General features: G+C 42.2%; 1 protein-coding gene across 1 annotated transcript; it reads left to right on the top strand.

Moving 5' to 3' along the window:
* Nucleotides 1-5,984: 5,984 nt before the first annotated feature.
* LOC308267773 (large ribosomal subunit protein eL39-like) lies at nucleotides 5,985-6,140 on the top strand (the record flags this gene model as incomplete). Its single annotated transcript, XM_080702686.1, has 1 exon — nucleotides 5,985-6,140. One exon carries the CDS (start codon nucleotides 5,985-5,987, stop codon nucleotides 6,138-6,140), a length of 156 nt encoding a protein of 51 aa, XP_080558812.1.
* Nucleotides 6,141-20,290: the final 14,150 nt, after the last annotated feature.

The following is a 20,290-nucleotide window of genomic DNA, read 5'->3' as shown; positions in this document are numbered from 1 at the left end:
CATAACAGTTTCATTTGTCTGATACCAAGCTTTTGATGACTTAAAGATAACATTTCAATATTTCTTTTTACTTTCTTTCTTACCAGAGAATATTTTTTTCTATTTTTTTGGTGAAACTATCATATATTTATATATTTATTTTTCAGAAAAAAATCTATCCTAATATGGAATATGGACTCTAGATACCCACAACGATCTTAAAAAAGAACAAAGCTAGAAGATATATATTTTCTGATTTCAAACCATATAAAGCTACAATAATTGAAACAGTGTAGTACTGTTCTAAAGGCAGATATATAAACCATTGGAGTTAAATACAAGCCTAGAGCTGAACTCTTCCCTATATTGTCAAGTTATTTTTGACAAGGTTTTCACGAACATTTGGTGGTGGAAATAATAATCTTTTAACTAAATATTGTTGAAAAATAATAATTACATGGAAAAGAATAAAATTGGACCCTTACCTAATCCCATATACAAATATTAACTCAAAATAGATAAAAGATCTAAATATAAATCTTAAGACTATAAATTTTTAGGAGAAAATCTGGGTCATAAAACCTCACAACATTGAAATTGGCAGTGATTTCTTGGTTATGATTTCAATGGCACAGGCAACAGAAGAGTATACAAACTCCCTAAAAAATTAAAAAAAAATATTGTATATCCAAAGACAATGTAAACAGAGTTAAAAGTTACTAATAGAATGGGATAAAACATTTCCAAATGCTATATCTGAAGGTATATTAATATTCCAACTAGAAATCCTAAAAATTAACAATAAAGGCAAACAATACAATTTAGAGATAGGTAAAAGACTAACATAAGTAATGAATCTCCACAGATAACCAATCTTAGTTGTCTGTTGGATGTAAAATCTTATTTCTCTGGTTCTGGTGTGTGTTACCTATTTCTTCTTTGTAGTTAATCTCTTTGAGTATTTTCTCTAGCGCTGGTTTTGAAGACATAAATTCCTTCAGTTTCTGTTTGTCGTGGAAGCTTCTTATTTCTCCATCTAATTTGATAGAAAGTTTTGCTGGATAGGAAATTTTTGGCTGGAAGTTGTTTTCTTTCAGAATTTGGAATATGTTCCTCCAAGCCCTTCTGGCTCTCATGACTTGGTTTGGGAAGTCTGGAGTGATTCTAATTGGTTTGCCTCTGAATGTCACTTGGCCCTTTGTTTTTGTTGCCTTTAAGATTCTCTGCTTGGCCTCCACATTGGTCATTTTGACAATTATGTGGCGTGGGGATCCTCTTCTCCGATCCTGTCTAAAGGGAATTCTATAAGTTTCCTGGACCTGTGTATCAACCTCTTGCTCTATGTTTGGAAAACTTTCTGCTATTACTTCCTTGAAGAGATTGTTGATCCCTTTGGTTTCACTTTCTTTTCCCTCCTCTATTCCAATTATTCTTAGGTCATCTCTCTTAAAATGGGCCCATATTTCTTCAATATCAGATTTCTGCTGTCGGATATTCTTTTCTAGATTAGAAACTATGCGTTCATTTTTGGAATGATCATCTTCTAAGAGCGAGATTCTGTTCTCCATGTGGTCTAATCAGTTGTTTGTGCTTTGAATTGAGGCCTTTACTTCATTAATTGCATCCTTTATCTCTTTTTGGCTCTCTCTGAGTTCTTTTCAAAACACCTCTATTATTTCTACAGTTATTTTCCTGATTTGATCTTCTAGAAATCTCTGGTTTTCTGTTTTATCGGGTTCTGATGTTGTGGGGTTGTGGGCATTCATTGCTCCAGTATTATTCCTCTTTCCCATGATTTTGGATGTTTGTGCCTTCTCTGGGTTCTTCCCTTGGGTCACTATGACTTCACTTAAGGTGTTCTGGATCTCGAGTCTGTAGTATCTCAGACCCCACTACTCCTTTACTGGGTTGTATCACAGTCTCCGACCCAGAGAGTAGATAGAGGCTGCTTTAGACTGTGGGGGGTGCCAGGTTGCACGTTCTCCTATGGTGTGATATCTCTGCCACCGCCACTCCCCCACTGGGTCGAGTCCCAGGGAGTACAGTACTGGGATTTCTCCTCTGTGGCCCGCAATTTGACTCACTGTTCTTGAGTACGCAGATGTAGCCGTACTGGACTTGGTGAATTCTCTGCTGCTGCCGCCGGTGGCAATATGGCGCTGCTGCCACGCTCTCGGCCGTGAGGCTGGCTTTTTTCTTCTTGGTTTTGATTTCCACTCTGAATCCCTGCAGCGTGTACTGAGCTCAGCCACTGGGAGCTTTAGATGTTCCTTCGCCGAGAAATCCCACCTGGCTGTTCCACAGCGGCTCACCTGGCTTGCTGTAGCCATTCGGTGAACTCGCTGCTGCCGCCGGCAGTATGGCGCTGCTGCCGCATCCTCGGGCGTGAGGCCGGTGTATCTCCTCTGTGGCTCTGAGCTCTGTTCTCAGTCCGCTTTCTCTCTGGAGCCTGGTGATTTTTTTGTTTCTCTGGTGATGGTGTTTTCTGGCTATGAAAGGCGCTGATTTTGTGGTAATGGAGATTGGTTGTTAGCAGGGCTCTTAAGCCCCGCTTTTCTCGGTCGCCATCTTCCCGGAAGTCACTTGTGCTCTTCTTAAAGACCCATATTATTGTAATGCCAGCTCTCTGTAACTCCTGTCTTGTGTTTTTGTTTTGTTTTTTTAATCTATCAAATCAGACCCCATGCATGCCATTTTGGAGTGTTTATTCTAGGCAACGTTTCTCTGGTGGCTGTTTCCACTTTGGCTTAAATTATAAGCTCTTTTATCCCAGGTTTGTTGGGCATCAGCTTGTCTTTTAGTGTGTAGGGACAGAGGCCCCCCTCGACGTCCTCCTTAGTTCTTCTATGGCCCCTTGACCTGGATCAAGGAACCCCATTAATACAAGAACTCGTTAACAAGAGAAGAGCGTACAGGGCTTTATTTTTCTTGATTTTTATCCGTGTACATGGGGATCCTCACCACAGAGTTGAGTCTGAAGAAATGACCAAAGCATGATGTTTTTGTACTTTTTAGACAAATTTGTAAAGGAATCCTAGGACAAATGGCCATCAGGTGGAGGGCTGTAAATTCTAGGGAGGGCAGAGAGAGGTTTATGGTAGGGTGCTGCCAGTAGAGGAAGATAGATAAGGGAGGAAGCTTTGTTTACTCAGGTTCGGGAGAGCCCCAGTTAACAGCCTCAGGCAATCAAGGAATGGGAAGGACAGCTTGAAATAATCAATATGTCAATCTGTAATATGGGTTTTGTTTTTAGGTTTCTAAAACCTGCTTTTATTAATTAATTGTAATACAAATATTCCAAAAATATAAGCAGATGCTTAATGGCATTCTATATTTCAAGGGTGTGTGTGTGTGTGTGTGTGTGTGTGTGTGTGTGTGTGTGTGTTTTGCCTTGCTGGACCCCAAGGGCATTCTACCTCTGAGCTACACCACCAGCCCTATTGTTTTTTTGTTTTGTTTTTGTGGTGCTGGGGATTGAACTCAGGGGCATTCTACCTCCAAACTACACCCAACCCCATTTTTTATTCTTTATTTTGAAACAAGCTCTCACTAAGTTGTGGAGGACCTCACTAAATAGTTGAGGCTGGCCACAAATCTGCAATCCTCCTGTCTCATCCTGCCAAGTGCTAGAATTACAAGCATGCGCCACCACACCCAGCCCCAGCCCTATTTTTTATTCTTTATTTTGAAACAGGGTCTTACTAAGTTGCAGAGGGTTTCACTAAGTAGCTGAGGCTGGCCGCAAACCTGCAATCCTCCTGTCCCGTCCTCCCAAGTACTGGTATTATAATTGTGCCCCACCATGCCCAGCTCCAAGTTTTTGTTTGTTTTTTTGTTTGTTTGCTGGTGTGGAGATGGAACCCAGGAGCATTTGACCTCTGAGCTACACCCTCTGGCCTATTTTTGTATTCTGTTTTAAAACAGGGTCTCACTAAGTTGCAGAGGACCTCGCTAAGTAGCTAAGGCTGTCCGTGAACTGCTATACTCCCGTATCAGCCTCCCGAATGTTGGCATTATAAGCGTGTGCCACCTCGCCCAGCCAATTTTAGCTTCATGGGCACAGTGAGGAATTCCAGTAACGGTGGGGTCACAGCTGGGTCAAACATGGAGTCTCTCTTGTTACTGGGGCCTTAAAGTTATCACAAATTCTTCTTTTTTTTCTCTTGAGTGCAAGGGATTGAACCTGGGGTCTTGCACATGCTAGGAGGGTGCTCTGCCACAGAAGTTCATGGCCAGCCTTGTATTTGTTCTGAGACAGAATCTTGCCAAGTTGCCTAGGCCGGCCTCACAACTGGGAGGGATGCTGAGCAGCTGGGATCACAGGTGCACATCACCTTGCCCAGCATCCTCGTGTCTGAAAGCTCCTGGCACCAACACAGGCCCTACTCACTTCAGCCTCCCTTCCCACACGCTCCCCTGTTCTCCTTCCCATCCCAGTAGCTGTGTGGTCCCATTGCCTTCTGGCTTCCATCGCGTCTCTGAGAAGCTGGCCGTTGATCTTTTGCTGAATGCCTGGGACCTATTAAAGTGCTTCTCTCTTGCTGCTCTCAAGATTCTCTTCAAATCTTTGGGTTTTTAAAAAAATATTTTTGAGGTACTGGGGATGGAACCCAGGGGCGTTCTACCTCTGAGCTACACCTCCAGCCCTATTTTTTTATTCTTTATTTTGAAACAGGGTCTCACTGAGTTGCAGAGGGCCTAAGTAACTAAGGCTGTCCTTGAACTGGGATCTTCCTGTCTCGGCCTTCCAAATGCTGGGATTACAAGCATGCGCCACCACGCCAGGCTACTAATTGTCTTCTGAAGACAGTTTTTGTTCAATCATGCTTTAAAGTTTTGTCTTTAATTTCAGCAGTTTTAATCAAATGTGCCCATTGTTAAGGAATGTAAAATGTTCCAGGTGTGATTTTCTTTGGATTTATCCCCTTGGAATTCATACTGCTTTGTGAATTTGTGCTTCTATTATCTCCTTATTCTGGAACACTTTTTATCCCTGGTCGTTCACACCCTGTGTTTTGTTTGTGAGACATCCCTATTGCTCCGTCTTTTGGGTTTATTCATTTTGTCTTCTCCTGTGTACATTCACAGGGAAACTCGGCTATTGAGTTCTTAATGTCCAATAGGTTTGTTTGCTTGTTTGTTTTTGAGATAGGATATTGATATGTGGCTCAGACTGGCCCCAAACTCCTGGCTCAAGAGGTCCTCCTGCCTCAGCATCCCATGTAGCTGAGGAACAGGCACATACCACCACTGCGTCTGGCTCATAGTCTTTGTATTTTTTTTAATTTTTGTAATGTACAGTTGTTTTCTTTGTTGTTGAGATGCTGGGGCTTTTCAGGGCCTTGCACATGCTAAGCATGTGCTCTGACACTGAGCCACACCTCCAGCCCAGCAGTCGATTTTCTTTTTTAAGCTGGGTGTGGTGGTACACGCTTGTAATACCAGTCTTTGGGAGCCTGAGACAAGATGACCTCAGGTTTGGGGCCAACCTAGCAACTTGGCAAGATGCTCCACAACTTAGTGAGACCCTGTTTTTAAAAAAGAATCGTAGTGGCACACACTTATAATCCCAGTCTTTGGGAGGCTGAGAAAGGAAGACCACAGGTTTATAGCCAGCTTCAGCAACTTAGTGAGGCCCTTCACGACTTAGACCCTATTTCAAAATAAAAAAATAAAATAGGGCTGGAGGTATAGCACAGAAGTAGAATGCCTCTGGGTTCAACCCCTAGTATCCAAAAAAGAAAAAAAAGAAAAAGAAAACTGAATCTGGTGATAGTCCCTGTCATCTTTCATATCCTCTCTGCCACTTCCTCTGCTTCCTTGAGCATATCACATTTATTTCAAAGTCCGTATCTTCAGCCCTGATTTGTTTCGTTGTGTCCGGCTCGCTCCGCGGTCTTGTTGCCCACCGCTTTTATCATGTCTGCTTTTAGCCACTAGACGGCGCCCTCCAGCATCGCCCTCCCTCCAGCGTCCTGGTCCTGCCACTTGACTCCTCTCGCGCCATGTCTTCTCACAAGACTTTCCGGATCAAGCGGTTCCTGGCCAAGAAACAAAAGCAAAATCGCCCCGTTCCACAGTGGGTTCAGATGAAAACTGGAAATAAAATCCGGTACAACTCCAAGAGGAGACACTGGAGGCGCACCAAGCTGGGTCTGTAAGGAGCTGCACTGGAGACGCCCCGGCCTCCATAGCAGGGTCTGTACCACGCTCCTGCCCCTGCCTGAAAACATGTTTATTCGAAAGATCATTTTTCTTTGTTTCTACATTCTGCCCTCAAATGTTGGTTTTATAGTAAATATGTAAATCGGGCATGGTGGTGCACACCTGTAATCCCAGCACTTGGGAGGCTGAGACAGGAAAGTCGCAGGTTGGAGGACAGCTTCAACAACATAGGGAGACAGCAACCTCGTGGGACCTTGTTTCAAAGCAAAAAAATTAAAATGGCAGGGAATAGCTTGGAGGTACAGTGTTTCTGGGTTCCATCCCCAGTACACCCCCCAACACACACACAGCTTTGCCTTGAGCCGGCGTGGTGGCACACACTTGTAATCCCAGCATTCAGGAGGCTGAGACTGGAGGATCACAGTTCGCGGACAGCCTCAGCTGCTTAGTGAGGCCCTCTGCAAGTCAGTGGGACCCTGTCTCAAAATAAAGAATAAAAAATAGGGCAGGGGGGTACTTGGAGGTTGAATGCTCCTGGGTTCCATCCCCTGACCCGCAAAAAAAAAAAAAAAAAAAAAAAAAAAAAAAAAAAAAGTTTTGCCCTTTTTTTGGTACTGGGGATTTGAACCCAGGGGCATTCTACCTCCGGGCTACACCCCCAGCCCTATTTTTTTATTCTTTATTTTTAAACAGGTTCTCACTGAGTTGCAAAGGACCTCACTAAGTAGCTAAGGCTGGCCACGAACCCAGATCCTCCTGTCTTAGCCTCCCAGATGCTGGGATTACAAATGCCGGCCACCAAGCCTGGCTTAGGTAAAACTTTCTGTTTGAAAATATAAAAGAATTTTCTGGTTGGATCTCTCAGGCAGCAGTCTCACTGCCATAGTACAAAAAGCCTGACCACTCAACTTAGAGGAAGGAAAATTTATTTGCTCATTTTTGGGGTGCATTCAGGTGTCAGTCCATGCAAGGCTGGGGTACAGAGCTGGTACTCAGGACATGGAAAGCAGGGAGAAAAAAGTGAGCACACGGGTCTGCTCCTCATATCACAGAGGCCAGAAGCCAAGCACAAGCACGCAAGGGGAGTCAAAGATAGGTGCACAGTCCCCCCTGGGCCACCCCTTCCCCGCCTCTGCCCTAGGTTGCCACCCAGATAAACCCCTTACAATGGGTTTATCCAGTGATGAGGTTACAGTTCCCGTGACTTAACTATATCAACCCTTTATATTAATAAGCTTTCTCGGGGACATTCTGTATCTAACTATAGCTTTGTGTTTTGTTGTTGGGAAGGTGGTGTGTTTCTGTTTGTTGAGTGGTGCTGGGAACCAAACCCAGGGCTTTGTGCCTGGCAGGCGAGTCCTCTACTAGTGAGCTCCCCTCCCTTCCCTTACTAAAAGGTTTAAGAAGAAGCCCATTTGTCAAAGAGACAATCAAGGCTTCAGGTTTTCTTACTCTAGTTCACATGATTGCTAACATTTGTTGATTTATCTACGCCCCCCTCCCCCGAGGGGAGGCACTTTGATCCTTCATCTATGTCCCGAGTTAACAAATGACTAAGAAATTGGCTCTCCAACAGTTGAAGCAGTTCTGAATTTTTTCCCCTTCTCTGTAAATTTTAAACTTTTGCTTCATTGATTTCACTGCTCTCTAATAACGCCTCTGTGATTTTATAATATTTACTTTTTTTTTTTTTCTAGTTGTCATCAGTGGAAGCATTGGGCCACCACTTCTCCAGAGATTCTCTGGGGCCTCTGGTCTCTGATGGAAACATGCAACTCTTATACAGTACAAAATCCACAGTAGACAATACGTGCACGAATAAGCATGGCTCTGTTTCAATAAAATGGTATTTACCAAAAGAGGTGGTCACCCCTCATCTTTTGCATCCTATCACACATGGACGTGTAAGCACTCTCTAATGCCCCCCTGGAAACGCTAAGTCTTAGACCATATACTTTTGGGTGTAGAGACTACCCATGAGGTAGGCATTCCATGACAAGCAATTCCAATAGCCAGGGCCATCTGCTTTGTACAAGAAAAAACAGTTGACTTTACGCCTTATCTTCACTTACCACATTCCAGAGCTCAATATAAGATGGGAAATCCAGGTACATATTTCCAGGTATACCGAGATTTATCTAGGATAAGAATTCAGACTACTAGTTGCCCCTTACTTGTTAGTATGTAAGTAAATTTGTAAAGCTGACAGTTTTTCCTATATTTAACAGTATATGATTTTTTTTTTTTTTGTTGTTGTTGTTACTGGGGATGGAACCCAGGAGCATTCTACACCCCCAGCCAATTTTTATTCTTTATTTTGAAACAAGGTCTCACTGAGTTGCAAAGGGCCTCACTAAGTAGTAGCTGAGGCTGTCTTTGAACCAAGATCCTCCTGTCTCAGCCTCCTGAATGCTGGGATTACAAGCGTGCACCACCACACCTGGCTAACAGTATATAATTTTATCAGTCAAGGTTCTACTGAGAAGTAGTACCTAAAGGATTTATTTATTTATTTATTGCAGGTTTGGAGATGGAACCCAGGGGCATTCGACCTCCGAGCTACAACCCCTGCCCTATTTTTTATTCTTTATTTTGAAGCAGGGTTTCACTAAGTTGAGGAGGGCCTCACTAAGTAGTTGAGACTGTCCATGAACCACAATCCTCCATTCTCAGCCTCCCAAATGAAGGGATTACAAGCATGTGCCACTTTGATTGGTGAAAAGGAGTTACTTTTTTGTGGCATTTGGAGTTGAACCCAGAGCCATTCTACCTCTGAGCTATACTTCCAGCCCTATTTTATTTTTATTTGGAAACAGGGTCTTATGAGGTTGCTGAAAGCCTTACTACTTGTTAAGGCTGTACTCAACCTGTGATCCTTCTATCTCAGCCTCCCAAGAAGTAGTAATACAAGGATGTGCCGCCAAGCCTGGCTAAAGGGATTTATTGGCTGATTTTTACAGTACTGGTGATTGAACCCAGGTGTGTGCTAGATAGCTCCACCACTCAAGAGCATCCCAGCCCTTTGTATTTTACTTTAACACAGGGTCCTGATAAATTGCCCAGGCTAGCCTTGAAATTGCCACTCTCTGACCTCAGCCTTCCAAGTACCTGGGAACATAAGGTGTGTGCACACGTACACCTATTTATATTTTATAATCCCAGTACTTGGGAGTCTGAGATAGGAAGATTGAAGGTTTGAGGACTGCCTGAGAAATTTAGCAAGACTCCATTTCAGAACAAATACAAAGGGCTGGGGTTTGGAACAGGGATAGAAGCCTCCTGTGTTCTAATTACCAAGAAGAAAACAAAGAGAAAGAGAGAGAGAGAGAGAGAGAGAGAGAGAGAGAGAGAGAGAGAGAAAGAAAGAAAGAGAGAGAGAGGAAGGGAAAGAAAAGAGAGTCTGGTGTGGTAGCTCACACTTGTAATTCCAGCATTTGGGAGGCTGAGACAGGATCACAGGTTCATGGACAGCCTCAGCTACTTAGTGAGGCCCTTTGCAACTCAGACCCTGTTTCAAAACAAAAAATAGGGATGGGGTTGTAGTTCGGAGGTAGAATGCCCCTCAGTTCAATCTCCAGTATGTAAAAACAAACAAACAAACAAAAAATAAAAGAGCTAGGACCACTCTTCTGAATTGTAGCCTTTGAGGGGCTTCCAAAAACTCCATAATATACTTTTTTTTTTTCAGCACAAGGGATTGAACCTCAGATGCATTCTACCTTTGAGATACACCTTACTCCTATTTTTAAATTATATATATATTTGTAGTACTGGGGATGGAACCCAGAGACATTCTATCTCCGGGGTATATTCCCAGCCCTATTTTTTATTCTTTCTTTTAAAACAGGGTTTCACTGAATTGCAAAGGGCCTCACTTAAGTAGCTGAGGCTGTCCTTGAACTGCGATCCTCCAGTCTCAGCCTCCCCAAAATGCTGGAATTACAAGCATGCACCACCACACCTGGCTTTTATGTTTTATTTTGAAACAGGGTCTCATTAAGCTGCTGAGAGCCTTACTAAATTGTTGAGGCTGGCTTCAATCCTGTCTCAGCCTCCCTAGTACTAGGATTTTAGGCATGGGCCACCCCATCGGCTTTTAAATGATTTATTTTTACTATTTTTATTTTTATTTTTTATTTTTGTCATATTCAGGATTGAACACAGGGCCTTGCCAAGTGCTCTACCACTAAGCTACATAACAACCCTTTTTGTTTTGTTTTGTAATGAGGATTGAACCTCTAAGCTACACCCCCAGCCCGGATTTTATTATTTATCTGGAAACACCATCTCACTAGGTTGCTGAGAACCATTCTCCTGTCGCAGCCGCCCAAGTATTGAGTTCACAAGCATATGCCACAATGCCCGACCCTTCTTGCTTTTTAAGATAGGGTCCCAATAAGTTGCCCAGGCTGGCCTTCAAATTTACGATCTTCCTGCCTCAGCCTCCCTAATCGCGGGCATTAGGGGCGCAGAGCCCTTGCGAAGGCTTCGATACATATTTTAGTGCCGTCTTTAACTTTTTCTGATCCACACACCACGGCTGTTGCGGGAGCCTTTTATGTAAACGGGGTTTTACAAGTGGTAATTCCCGAAATACCAAGCCGGGCTTGGCCGGAGCGCCCCCTCAGGCCTGGCAGGGCGCTGGCGGGTACAGGCGCCTGGGCAGCGAAGCTCGCGTCCGCCAGCCGACTTCCAATTCCCGCCGCGGCCCTCCGCCCCGCCCATCTCGCCAGGACGCCTCTGATTGGTCGGGCTGCCTCAGGGCCGCGCTGCCATTGGCCGGTCGTCCCAGAGGGCGGGCGGAGAGGGGATTTATCAGGGCCGGCCCGGGGGGCTCGGGTCATTTCCCGGCGGTTGCAGGTGGCGGCTGAGGCTGGCCGGAGGGGCCGGCGCCGCCTCAGGTACGTTGGCGCGGGCATGGCGGCGGCGGCGGAGGGCTGTGGCCCGGCGTAGGCGGGTCGCGAGGCCCGGGCGGCCGACCGCCGGTGGCCGCGGGGCTTGGAGAGTGGAAGGCGGCCGCCCAGGCGCTGGCGTCCAGGGGCCCGCGAGGAGCCGGCCTGGCGCGGGGCGGGGGGCCGTGGCCTCGGTGTTGTTTGTTTGTTTGTTTGTTTGTTTTTGTTTTTCTTGACCAGTAAGTCAAAGCTCGGTTCTGTCCCGAGCGCTCTTCCAAGTCAACCCACAAAGTTTAGCCCCCGCCCCCAGCTCCTGGAGCCCCGTGCAAGGCTGACCGGAGTGGCTTTAGTCATCTTCATCTGAAACACAATGAGGCAGGCCCTCACAGTTAACGGCGGCGTCTCTCTCGCCCGGCGGCCGTCCTTGATCTTCCGAAGTCGACCCCCGGGAAGCGGGGAGGATGGGGCCTCTGAGCGCTGTGCTGAAGCGCCGGGAAGGAGCCCAGCACACTTGAGTTCCCGGTGTGGAGAGGCTGTGACTGCAAGCCTTCTTCAACGTAGAAGTTTACTTTTATGGATATCTAAAACGGCAAACAACGGCAGCAAAACAGTTTTCTTCTTTCTCTTGTCTGCCCTCCCTCACCCTTCTTCAGTTTTGGCAAGCCAGTTCAAGACCATGTCTACACAAAGGAAAGAGTAATTAATCTGTCCCTCTGCATAAAACCCTGAGAAAACGGACTTCTGCTTTAACATGCTGCTGTGTTAAAGACGAACCTTCTGACATCGTTAGATAACACGTTTGCTCGCTCTTACAGGCTAGGAGTTGTCAGTGGTTAAGATCTAGCAAAAGATCCGGGAGTGGTGGCGCACGCTTGTTATCCCAGCATTAGGGAGGCTGAGACCTGGAGGATCACGGTTCGCGGACAGCCTCAGCTACCTAGTGAGACCCGGTTTCAAAATAAAGAATAAAAAATAGGGCAGGGGGTGTAGCCCGGAGGTCAAATGCCCCTGGGTTCCATCCCCAGACCCGCAAAAAAAAAAAAAAAAAAAAAAAAGATCTAGCAAAAGACAATTACACCGAATAATTTATACTAGACAAATTGTTAAATTTACTTAAATGGGCTGTTATTCTAGATTGAAACTGTTATTTTCATTATAATTTTTTATATTTACTTGTGGCTGCTAAATTACCTGTGACATGAATATTTACAAAACAAATGAGGGAAAATGTTCCAGGATAAACATTTTATTTTTTGTGGTACTGAGGATTGACTCCAGAGGCATTCTACCTCTGAGCTACACTCTCAACCTGATTTTATTTCTTATTTGGAAATAAGGTCCTTCCCCCATTTGCATAAAGCCTCACTAATTGACAAGGCTGACTGTGAACCTTCCATCCTTCTGTCTTAGTCTTCCAGGTACTGGAATTACAGGCGTGTGCTGCAGCAAGATAAACAATTTGTATACCAGAAAAGCTATTGAAAATGCAAAAATAAAGCATAGAACTGAAGTACAAAGCCGAATTCAGCTTTTGTGAAATGTTTTTTAGTTTAAATTCCTCAATTCTTTTTTTTTTCTTTCTTTCTTTCTTTTTTTTTTTTTTTTTTTTTTTGGTGGTACTGGGGTTCCTGGAAGCCCTTCTACCTCCAGACTACACTCCCAGACCTATTTTACATTTTTTTTAAATTGGGAAACAGGGTCTCTTAAGTCAGCGAGGCTGGCTTTGAACATGCGGGATCCTCCTGTCTCCGCCTCCCAAGCACAGGGATTACAAACGTGCTCCACCATGCTCGGCTCCTCAATTCTTTTTTAGAAGTGTTTAATTGACCTTAATAAAATTAATACTGAATTCTGGTCTGCAAAAATGCATAGATCACATCCTGATTATTGACTTCTTCTTTAATAGAAGTGTATGAGCAGTGCCTTACTGGAAATTGTGTACATTAGGAAATAGTGTAATCTAGTTAACAAGCTTTGCGTGTGTGGTGGGAGGGGATACTGAGGATAGAATCCAGAGACATTCTATCTCTCTTCTACAACCTCAGATCTTATTACTATTTTTTGTTTTGAAACAGATTTGATAGGTAGCTGAGAGTCCTGCAAAGTTGCTGAGTTTATCCTCAAACCTGCCATTCTCCTGTTTCAGCCTCCCAAGTACTGGGATGATAGGTATCTGCCACCATGCCTGACTAGGTACAAGCTTGTGTGTATATGATACCAGGAATTGAACCCAGGGTCATTCTTCCTCCAAGCTACAACCCTCCAGCCCTATTTTTTATTCTTTACTTTTGAAACAGTGTCTCATGAAGTTGCAGAAGACCTCACTAAGTAGCTGAGACTGGCCATGAACCTGTGATCCTCCTGTCTAGCCTCCCAAGTACTGGGATTACAAGCCTGCACCACCATGCCTGGCTTTGGTACAATCTTGAATCTTCTGTTCTACTTACTTCATTGGCACTCTTCATCTCAGTCTTCAGTTTTATCTTATTTCCTTGATATATTTCAGTCTTCAATTTTATCATATTTCCTTCAACTATCTTTTTTAAGTACTAGGGATGGAACCCGGAGCATTCTACCTTCGAGCTATACCCCTTGCCCTATTTTTTATTCTTTATTTTGACATAGGGTCTCACTAGGTTGCAGAGAGCTTCAATAAGTAGCTGAGGCTGTCCACAAACTGTGATCCTCTGGTCTCAGCCTCACAAATACTGGGATTACAAGCATGGGCCACTCCGTCCAGCTCCTTCAACTTTCTTATGAAATTAATTGTGCCATCTTTTCATCTTTGTCTATGCATCCATTGTATTTATCTCTTTTTCTGGTAGTGCTGGGAATTAAACATGACTCTGCACATGCCAAGCAAGCATCCAACCACTGAACTGCACTCCTAGTCCTTCATAGCTCTTTTTTTTTCCTACAGATGGAACCAGGAAGCATTCTACCTCTGAGCTACACCCCCAGCCCTAATTTTTAGTCTTTATTTTGATACAGGGTCTCACTGAGTTGCAAAGGGCCTCACTAATAGCTGTCCTGTCTCAGCCTCCCAAATGCTGGGATTACAAGTGTGCGCCACCATGCCCAGCTCTTCATAGCTCTCTTATACTATAAGGATATGTATTTCATTTCAAATGATAAAGTTTTGATATTTTGGATAGTTATAAAAACCAAAGTAATCTAATTCTTATTTGTACTGGGGATTGAACCTAGAGCTATTCTTCCTCCAAGTTTTTTTTTTTTTTTTTTTTTTTACCACCAGCCTGGTTTTATTATTTGGAAACAGGGTCTCACTAAGTTATGGAGGGCCTCACTAAGTTGCCAAGGCTGGCTTCAAATCTCTGATCCTTCTTTCTCAGTCTCCCAAGTACTTGGATTACAAGTATGTACCACTACACTCACCTTCATACTAACTTTAAGCATGTAAGAGTATTTGTTTTCATTAGGTTAAGTGAGATAATAAAAAGAACCATCTTCTACTCAGTCTTTCAAATTTTTGCATTTACTTTCTGAGGCTGCATTAAATGTCAACACATACCACTGAAATACATTACAATATGCTTTACAGTAGATTCAGATAACTTTATTTTTCACATTTTTAATTTTTATTTTTTATTGTGGTATTGGGGATGTGAATGCAGGCAGGGCCTTTGCTTGAGCAGCAGATGCTTTAACACTAAGCCATATCCCCAGTTCTTTTTATTTTTTACTTTGAGACAAGGTCTTTCTATGTTGCCCAGTCTGACCTCAAACTTGTGATAAGTCTGCTTCAGCCTTCTTAGTAGCTGGGAATACAGATGTGTATCATTAGACTCAGTATATTCTTCTTATTTATTTATTTATTTTTACCAGTCTAGGTTGGACAGTTTGTAGTCAGGCAGTATCTAGGGAGAAATAACTGACTTTTTAGAGCGAAGGGAGATAATAATCACATATAATTTGAATTTTTGAATTCCTGATTAAGCATTTAGGGCTATAAGAGATATTTATGAATCTCACTAAATTGAACCATTAATTATATAGAGGTCCTTTTTACATATATTGAAAATGGCAATTTCTATTATGCCTCTGAAGCTTTATTGTGTATACTGGATGTTAATATGAAAAAGCTTAAGAGATACCCATGGCAAAAGTTTCTAAGGTCCATTATGGTATTCTTTATTAAGGACCGAATAGGGCTGGGATTGTAGTGGATTGGTAGAGCACTTACCTAGCATATGAGAAATGCTAGGTTTAATCTTCAGTACTGCAAAAAAATAAAAAGAATAACTCTAGGTGGCTTTTCAGAGGTTAATTTTTAAGCAAATCTTCATTAAACATTTTAATAACCTACTGTATGAGATAGGTACATATACCTGTAATCCCAGTAATCTAGTTTGAGGCTAGAGGATCAAAAGTTCAGGGCCAGTATAGGCAACTTAGACTTCATCTAAAAATAAAAATAAATGGGTTGGAATGTAACTCAGTGGTAGAGTGTTCCTGGGTTCAATCTCAAGTAATGCAAAAAATAATAAACTTCTATTTGAGTCAGAAACTGTTGCCGATGTCTGTAACTTCAGCTACTTAGAATGCTGAGGCCAGGCTAAACAATTTATTAACATCCTGATTCAAAACATAAAAGTAACCAGGATGTAGTTTAGTGGCACAAATATCCCTGAGTAGAAAGGAAGGTTTTTTTTTTTTTCCCCCCAGTACTGGGAATGGAACCCAGGGGCATTCTACCTTTAAGCTATATCCCCAACCCTATTTTTTATTCTTTATTTTGAAACAGGGTCTCACTGAGTTGCAAAGGGGCTCACTAAGTAGCTGAGGCTGTCTATGAACCTGGACCTTTCTGTCTTTGCCATCATACCCAGCTCTGCTTTCATATTAACCAAACACTCATCACACACTTGGTACTTGTAGCGTGTGGTGCAATAGCAAAACTAACACAAATTCATTTTTCCTTCATACTTTTGTCACAAGTGTGAAGTCCATGGTTTGTGTGTGCTTGAAGGAAAGAATTCATAGGAGACAACAGAGCAGTGTGTTGTGCAAGCAAAAAGTTTTATTAGGGAAAGTATAATCAAGAGTGAGGCAGTTGTCTCAATTCAAAGGTTAGAGACCCCTGGTAGAGGTGATGGTATTTTTATTTTATCTGCTTTTTCTTCCTATCTTGCTGTCATTTGATTGATGGGGATGATTGACAAGATGGTTTATATAATAAAGTCACTGTGCATGTGTCTTCCTCTGACCATCCCAAGTGGTTATCAGGTACCTAGGACCCTGGAATTCCCCTAAGTTCTTAAGGGAGGAAGGTTGTAACCAAGTCAACAGCCCCCCAAAATGGGTCTATCAATGTATGGGCAAGTTTAGAGGAGCCAAAGGCAGTTTTGGGGTGGTCCTACATTGTAAACATTTTTATTATTGTACCTTCCAGTGTTTATGCCTACCTCGTTACCTAACAGTTTTATGGAAGATTCATTCCCAACTTAAATATTAGCAGCCTCATTATGTTTTTTCCATTTCTCTTTTTCCTTTTACCCAATCCTTTTTTTTTTTTTTGCGGTACAGGGGATTGAACCCAGGGGCATTCTACCTCTGAGCTACATCCTCAGCCCTATATTTTTTTCTTTATTTTGAAATAGGGACTCACTAAGTTGCAGAGGGCCTCACTAAGTAGCCGAGGCTGGCCTTGAACCTGCGATCAAGCAGCTCTACCTTTATGTAGATATACACACAAAAATTAAAACATGTTCACACAAAAGCTTCTACATGAATATTCACAGCAGTATTATTTATACTTGCCAAAAATTGTAACAACACAAATGTCCTTTGATTAATAAATAGATAAATAAAATGTGGCCTATTCATATGGTAGAATAATATTCAGTAATGAAATACTGCTACCTGCTATACAACCTGCATGAATCCTGAAAAGACACTATGAAGGCATTCAAAAAAGAGAATGTCAGTCTGGCACAGTGGCTATAATCAGCAACTTAATGAGACAGTTTCAAAGTGGACTATCAAAAAGGGTTCAGTCCCCAGTATCCCAACCAAATAGATTTATGGTCCATTATTCATCTTTTTTAAAATGCCCAGAAAGGCAAATTTTATACAGATAAAATAGAATGGAACCAAGAATTGGAGGATGGGTGAGATGAGGATGTGACTTCTCTAGGGCCCCCAAATCTGAAAGTTAGCTAAAATTGATGTGATTGCTTAAATGTTTGAATATACTAAAAAACTTGTACACTGTAAAGATGTATGGAATGTAAAATGTGTCTTGAAGCTGTGTGCACACACTTCATACTTTATACATTGCAATAGTTTGCTTCATTAAAACTCATGTTGAAATTTAATTCTCATCATGAAATAACAGAAGTGAAATCATTTAGGACCTTTAAGAAGTGAGAGGATAGCCGGGCGTGGTGGCGCACGCTTGTAATCCCAGCAGTCTGGAGGCTGAGACCTGAGGATCGCTTGTTCTTGGCCAGCCTCGGCTACTTAGTGAGGCCCTCCATAACTCGGTGAGACCCTGTTTTAAAATAAAGAATAAAAAACCACCCACCACTCATCCAAGCAAGTGGAATACTGCAAATAATTTGAATTTATGTTTCATTGTACCCATGCTTCCTGTCCCTCTTCAGAGTCTTGAAATAACATGTAAATTTGAAGCTTATAATTCTATTAAATTTTATAAGGTACAATTTCATTATGAATGTCACATATGAACAAATATATTTAGTTTTATTTTTAGCTAAATATAGTTTTCTAATTGTTTTTCTTTTATAAATATTTCTTAACCTTATCCATGGTTTTTGTTTTTGTTTTTTTGCGGTACTAGGAATGGAACCCAGAGGCATTCTACTTCCGAGCTACACCCCCAATCCTATTTTTTATTCTTTATTTTGAAACAGGGTCTCACTGAATTGCAAAAGACATCACTAAGTAGCTGAGGCTGTCCTCAAACTGCGATCCTCCTGTCTCAGCCTCCCAAATGCTGGGATTACAAGCGTGCATCACCACGCCTAGCTCCATGTTGTTTTGTATAGTTTTACTTACTTATTTTTATAGCATTATAAGAATCTATTGGATTAATACACCAAAGTTTGTTATTCTGAACATCTATCAAGTTTGATTGATTAATTTCCAGTTTTATTGTAGTTCTTATATTACTTTTGTGAAATTTCTGTCTTTAGGCAAAGTACATTGAGCATTTCTAGGGTGGGTTTGTTGGATCTCAAAAGGGTATACAATGTTATTTTCAGAATAGCTAAATTATTTTCCAGAGCAGTTGTTTTTTCCATTTTACACCCATATAAGCAATGTATAAAGGTTACCATTAATCCATATTCTCTTGAGTCCTTGGCCTTGCCTTGTCAGACTAAGTTTTTACCAATCTACTTAAATACAGGATTTTTTTCTTTTCTTTTTCTTTTCTTTTTTTTTTTTTTTTTGTTACTGGGAATGGAACCCAGAAACATTGTACCTCCTAGCTACACCCTCAGCCCTACTTTTTAGTCTTTTTTATTTTTTGAAACAGGGTCTAACTGATTTGCAGAGGGCCTTGCTAAGTAGCAGAGACTGTCCATGAACCGTGATCCTCCCATCCTAGTCTCCCGAAATGTTGGGATTACAAGCGTGTGCTATCACGCCCGGCTTGGCTTCAGGTATTTTGTGGTTGTGGATGTAGTTAGTATGGGTTTGGTAGAATGTGTGTTTGGTTCACAGTTACTTTTTTTTTTGTGTGTGTGTGTGTGTGGTACTGGGGGTGGAACCCAGGCGCTTTTCTACCTCTGGCTAAAGTCCCAGACCGATTTTATACTTTATTTGGAAACAGGGTCTTACTAAGTTTCTGAGAGCCTCACTCAGTAGCTGAGGCTGGCTTCGAACCTGTGTTATTCTCCTGTCTCTGCCTCCCAAGTGCTGGGATTACAAGTGTGGGCCACCATGCCAGGCCCTCACAGTTAATTATAAGGATAGGTAATTATTGCCTCTTTCCCTGATTGTAATGGGAATATGGTCTTTGATACCTGACAACTGAAATATTCGTGAGTAATAATAGAGATGCCAACATTTGAAATTTGTACAATTAGAAGCAGCCAGGGGGAAAAAAATCAAATTATCCCATGGTTTAAATTTATCGTGGATTTCCAGGCAGGATAGAACTTTTGTCAGAGGTATTCAGTAAAACATCACATTCAATTGTAAATGCCCCTGGTTCCACCCCCAATACCGCAAAAAAAGAGAGAAAGAAAGAGAGAGAGAAAGAAAGAAAAAAGTTCTGTCTTGAAATAAAATGAGAATTTTTGTGTTTATAAAGACAAAGCTGAAATAGCATCAGCAAGAATAATCTTTAGGTGAAGCTCCTTGCTTTGTGCATCCTGATTACCAGATAAAATGTACACACACACACAAACACACACACACACACACAAAGCTGGGGGTAGCTCAGTGGTAAAAGCAAATACTTTACCTGGGTTTGATCCTCAGCACCAACAATAACAAAAATAATAGGATGCTGCAGGATGCTGCTGTAGATGTTTCAGATTCTTAGTTAATGAAAATCTTATGCTGAAACTGGGCATGGTGACACACGCTTGTAATTGCAGCATTTGGGAGGCTGTGACAAGGAGGATCTGGGTTTGCTGACAGCCTCAGCTACTCAGTGAGGCCCTCTGCAACTCAGTGAGACCCTATTTCAAAATAAAGATTTAAAAAACAGGGCTGGGAATGGCACTTGGAGGTAGAATGCCTTTGAGTTCCATCCTGAGTATAGCAAAATGAATATATTAAAATAAAATAAATAAGCTGGGCATGGTGGCACACTCTTGTAATCCCAGCGCTTGGGAAGCTGAGAAAGGATCACACAAGTTCGAAGCTAGCCTCAGCTACTGAGTGAAGCTCTCAGCAACTTAGACCCTGTTTCCAAATAAAGTATAAAGTAGGTCTGGGAGTAGAGCTTGGAGGTAGAAAAGCCCCTGGATTCCACCTCCAGTACCACACACACATACACACACAAAAATAAATAAATATACATAAATAAACCAGGTGTGATGATGGATGCTTGTAATCCCAGCATTTGGGAGGCAGAGACAGGAGGATCATGGTTGGAGGAGAGCCTCAGCTACTTAGTGAGACTGTTTCAAAAAAACTCAGTGAGACTGTTTCAAAATAAAGAATAAAAAATAGGGCTGGGAATGTAGCTCAGAGGTAGAATGTCCCTGAGTTCCATCCTCAGTACTGAAAATAAATAAATAAATATAGAAATAATT

The sequence above is a fragment of the Muscardinus avellanarius genome (genome assembly GCF_963383645.1).
Source record: "Muscardinus avellanarius genome assembly, chromosome: 10".
NCBI classification, from domain to species: domain Eukaryota; kingdom Metazoa; phylum Chordata; class Mammalia; order Rodentia; family Gliridae; genus Muscardinus; species Muscardinus avellanarius.
The sequence above is the reverse complement of the archived record's forward strand: the minus strand, read 5'-3'. Positions and strand labels throughout refer to the sequence as shown.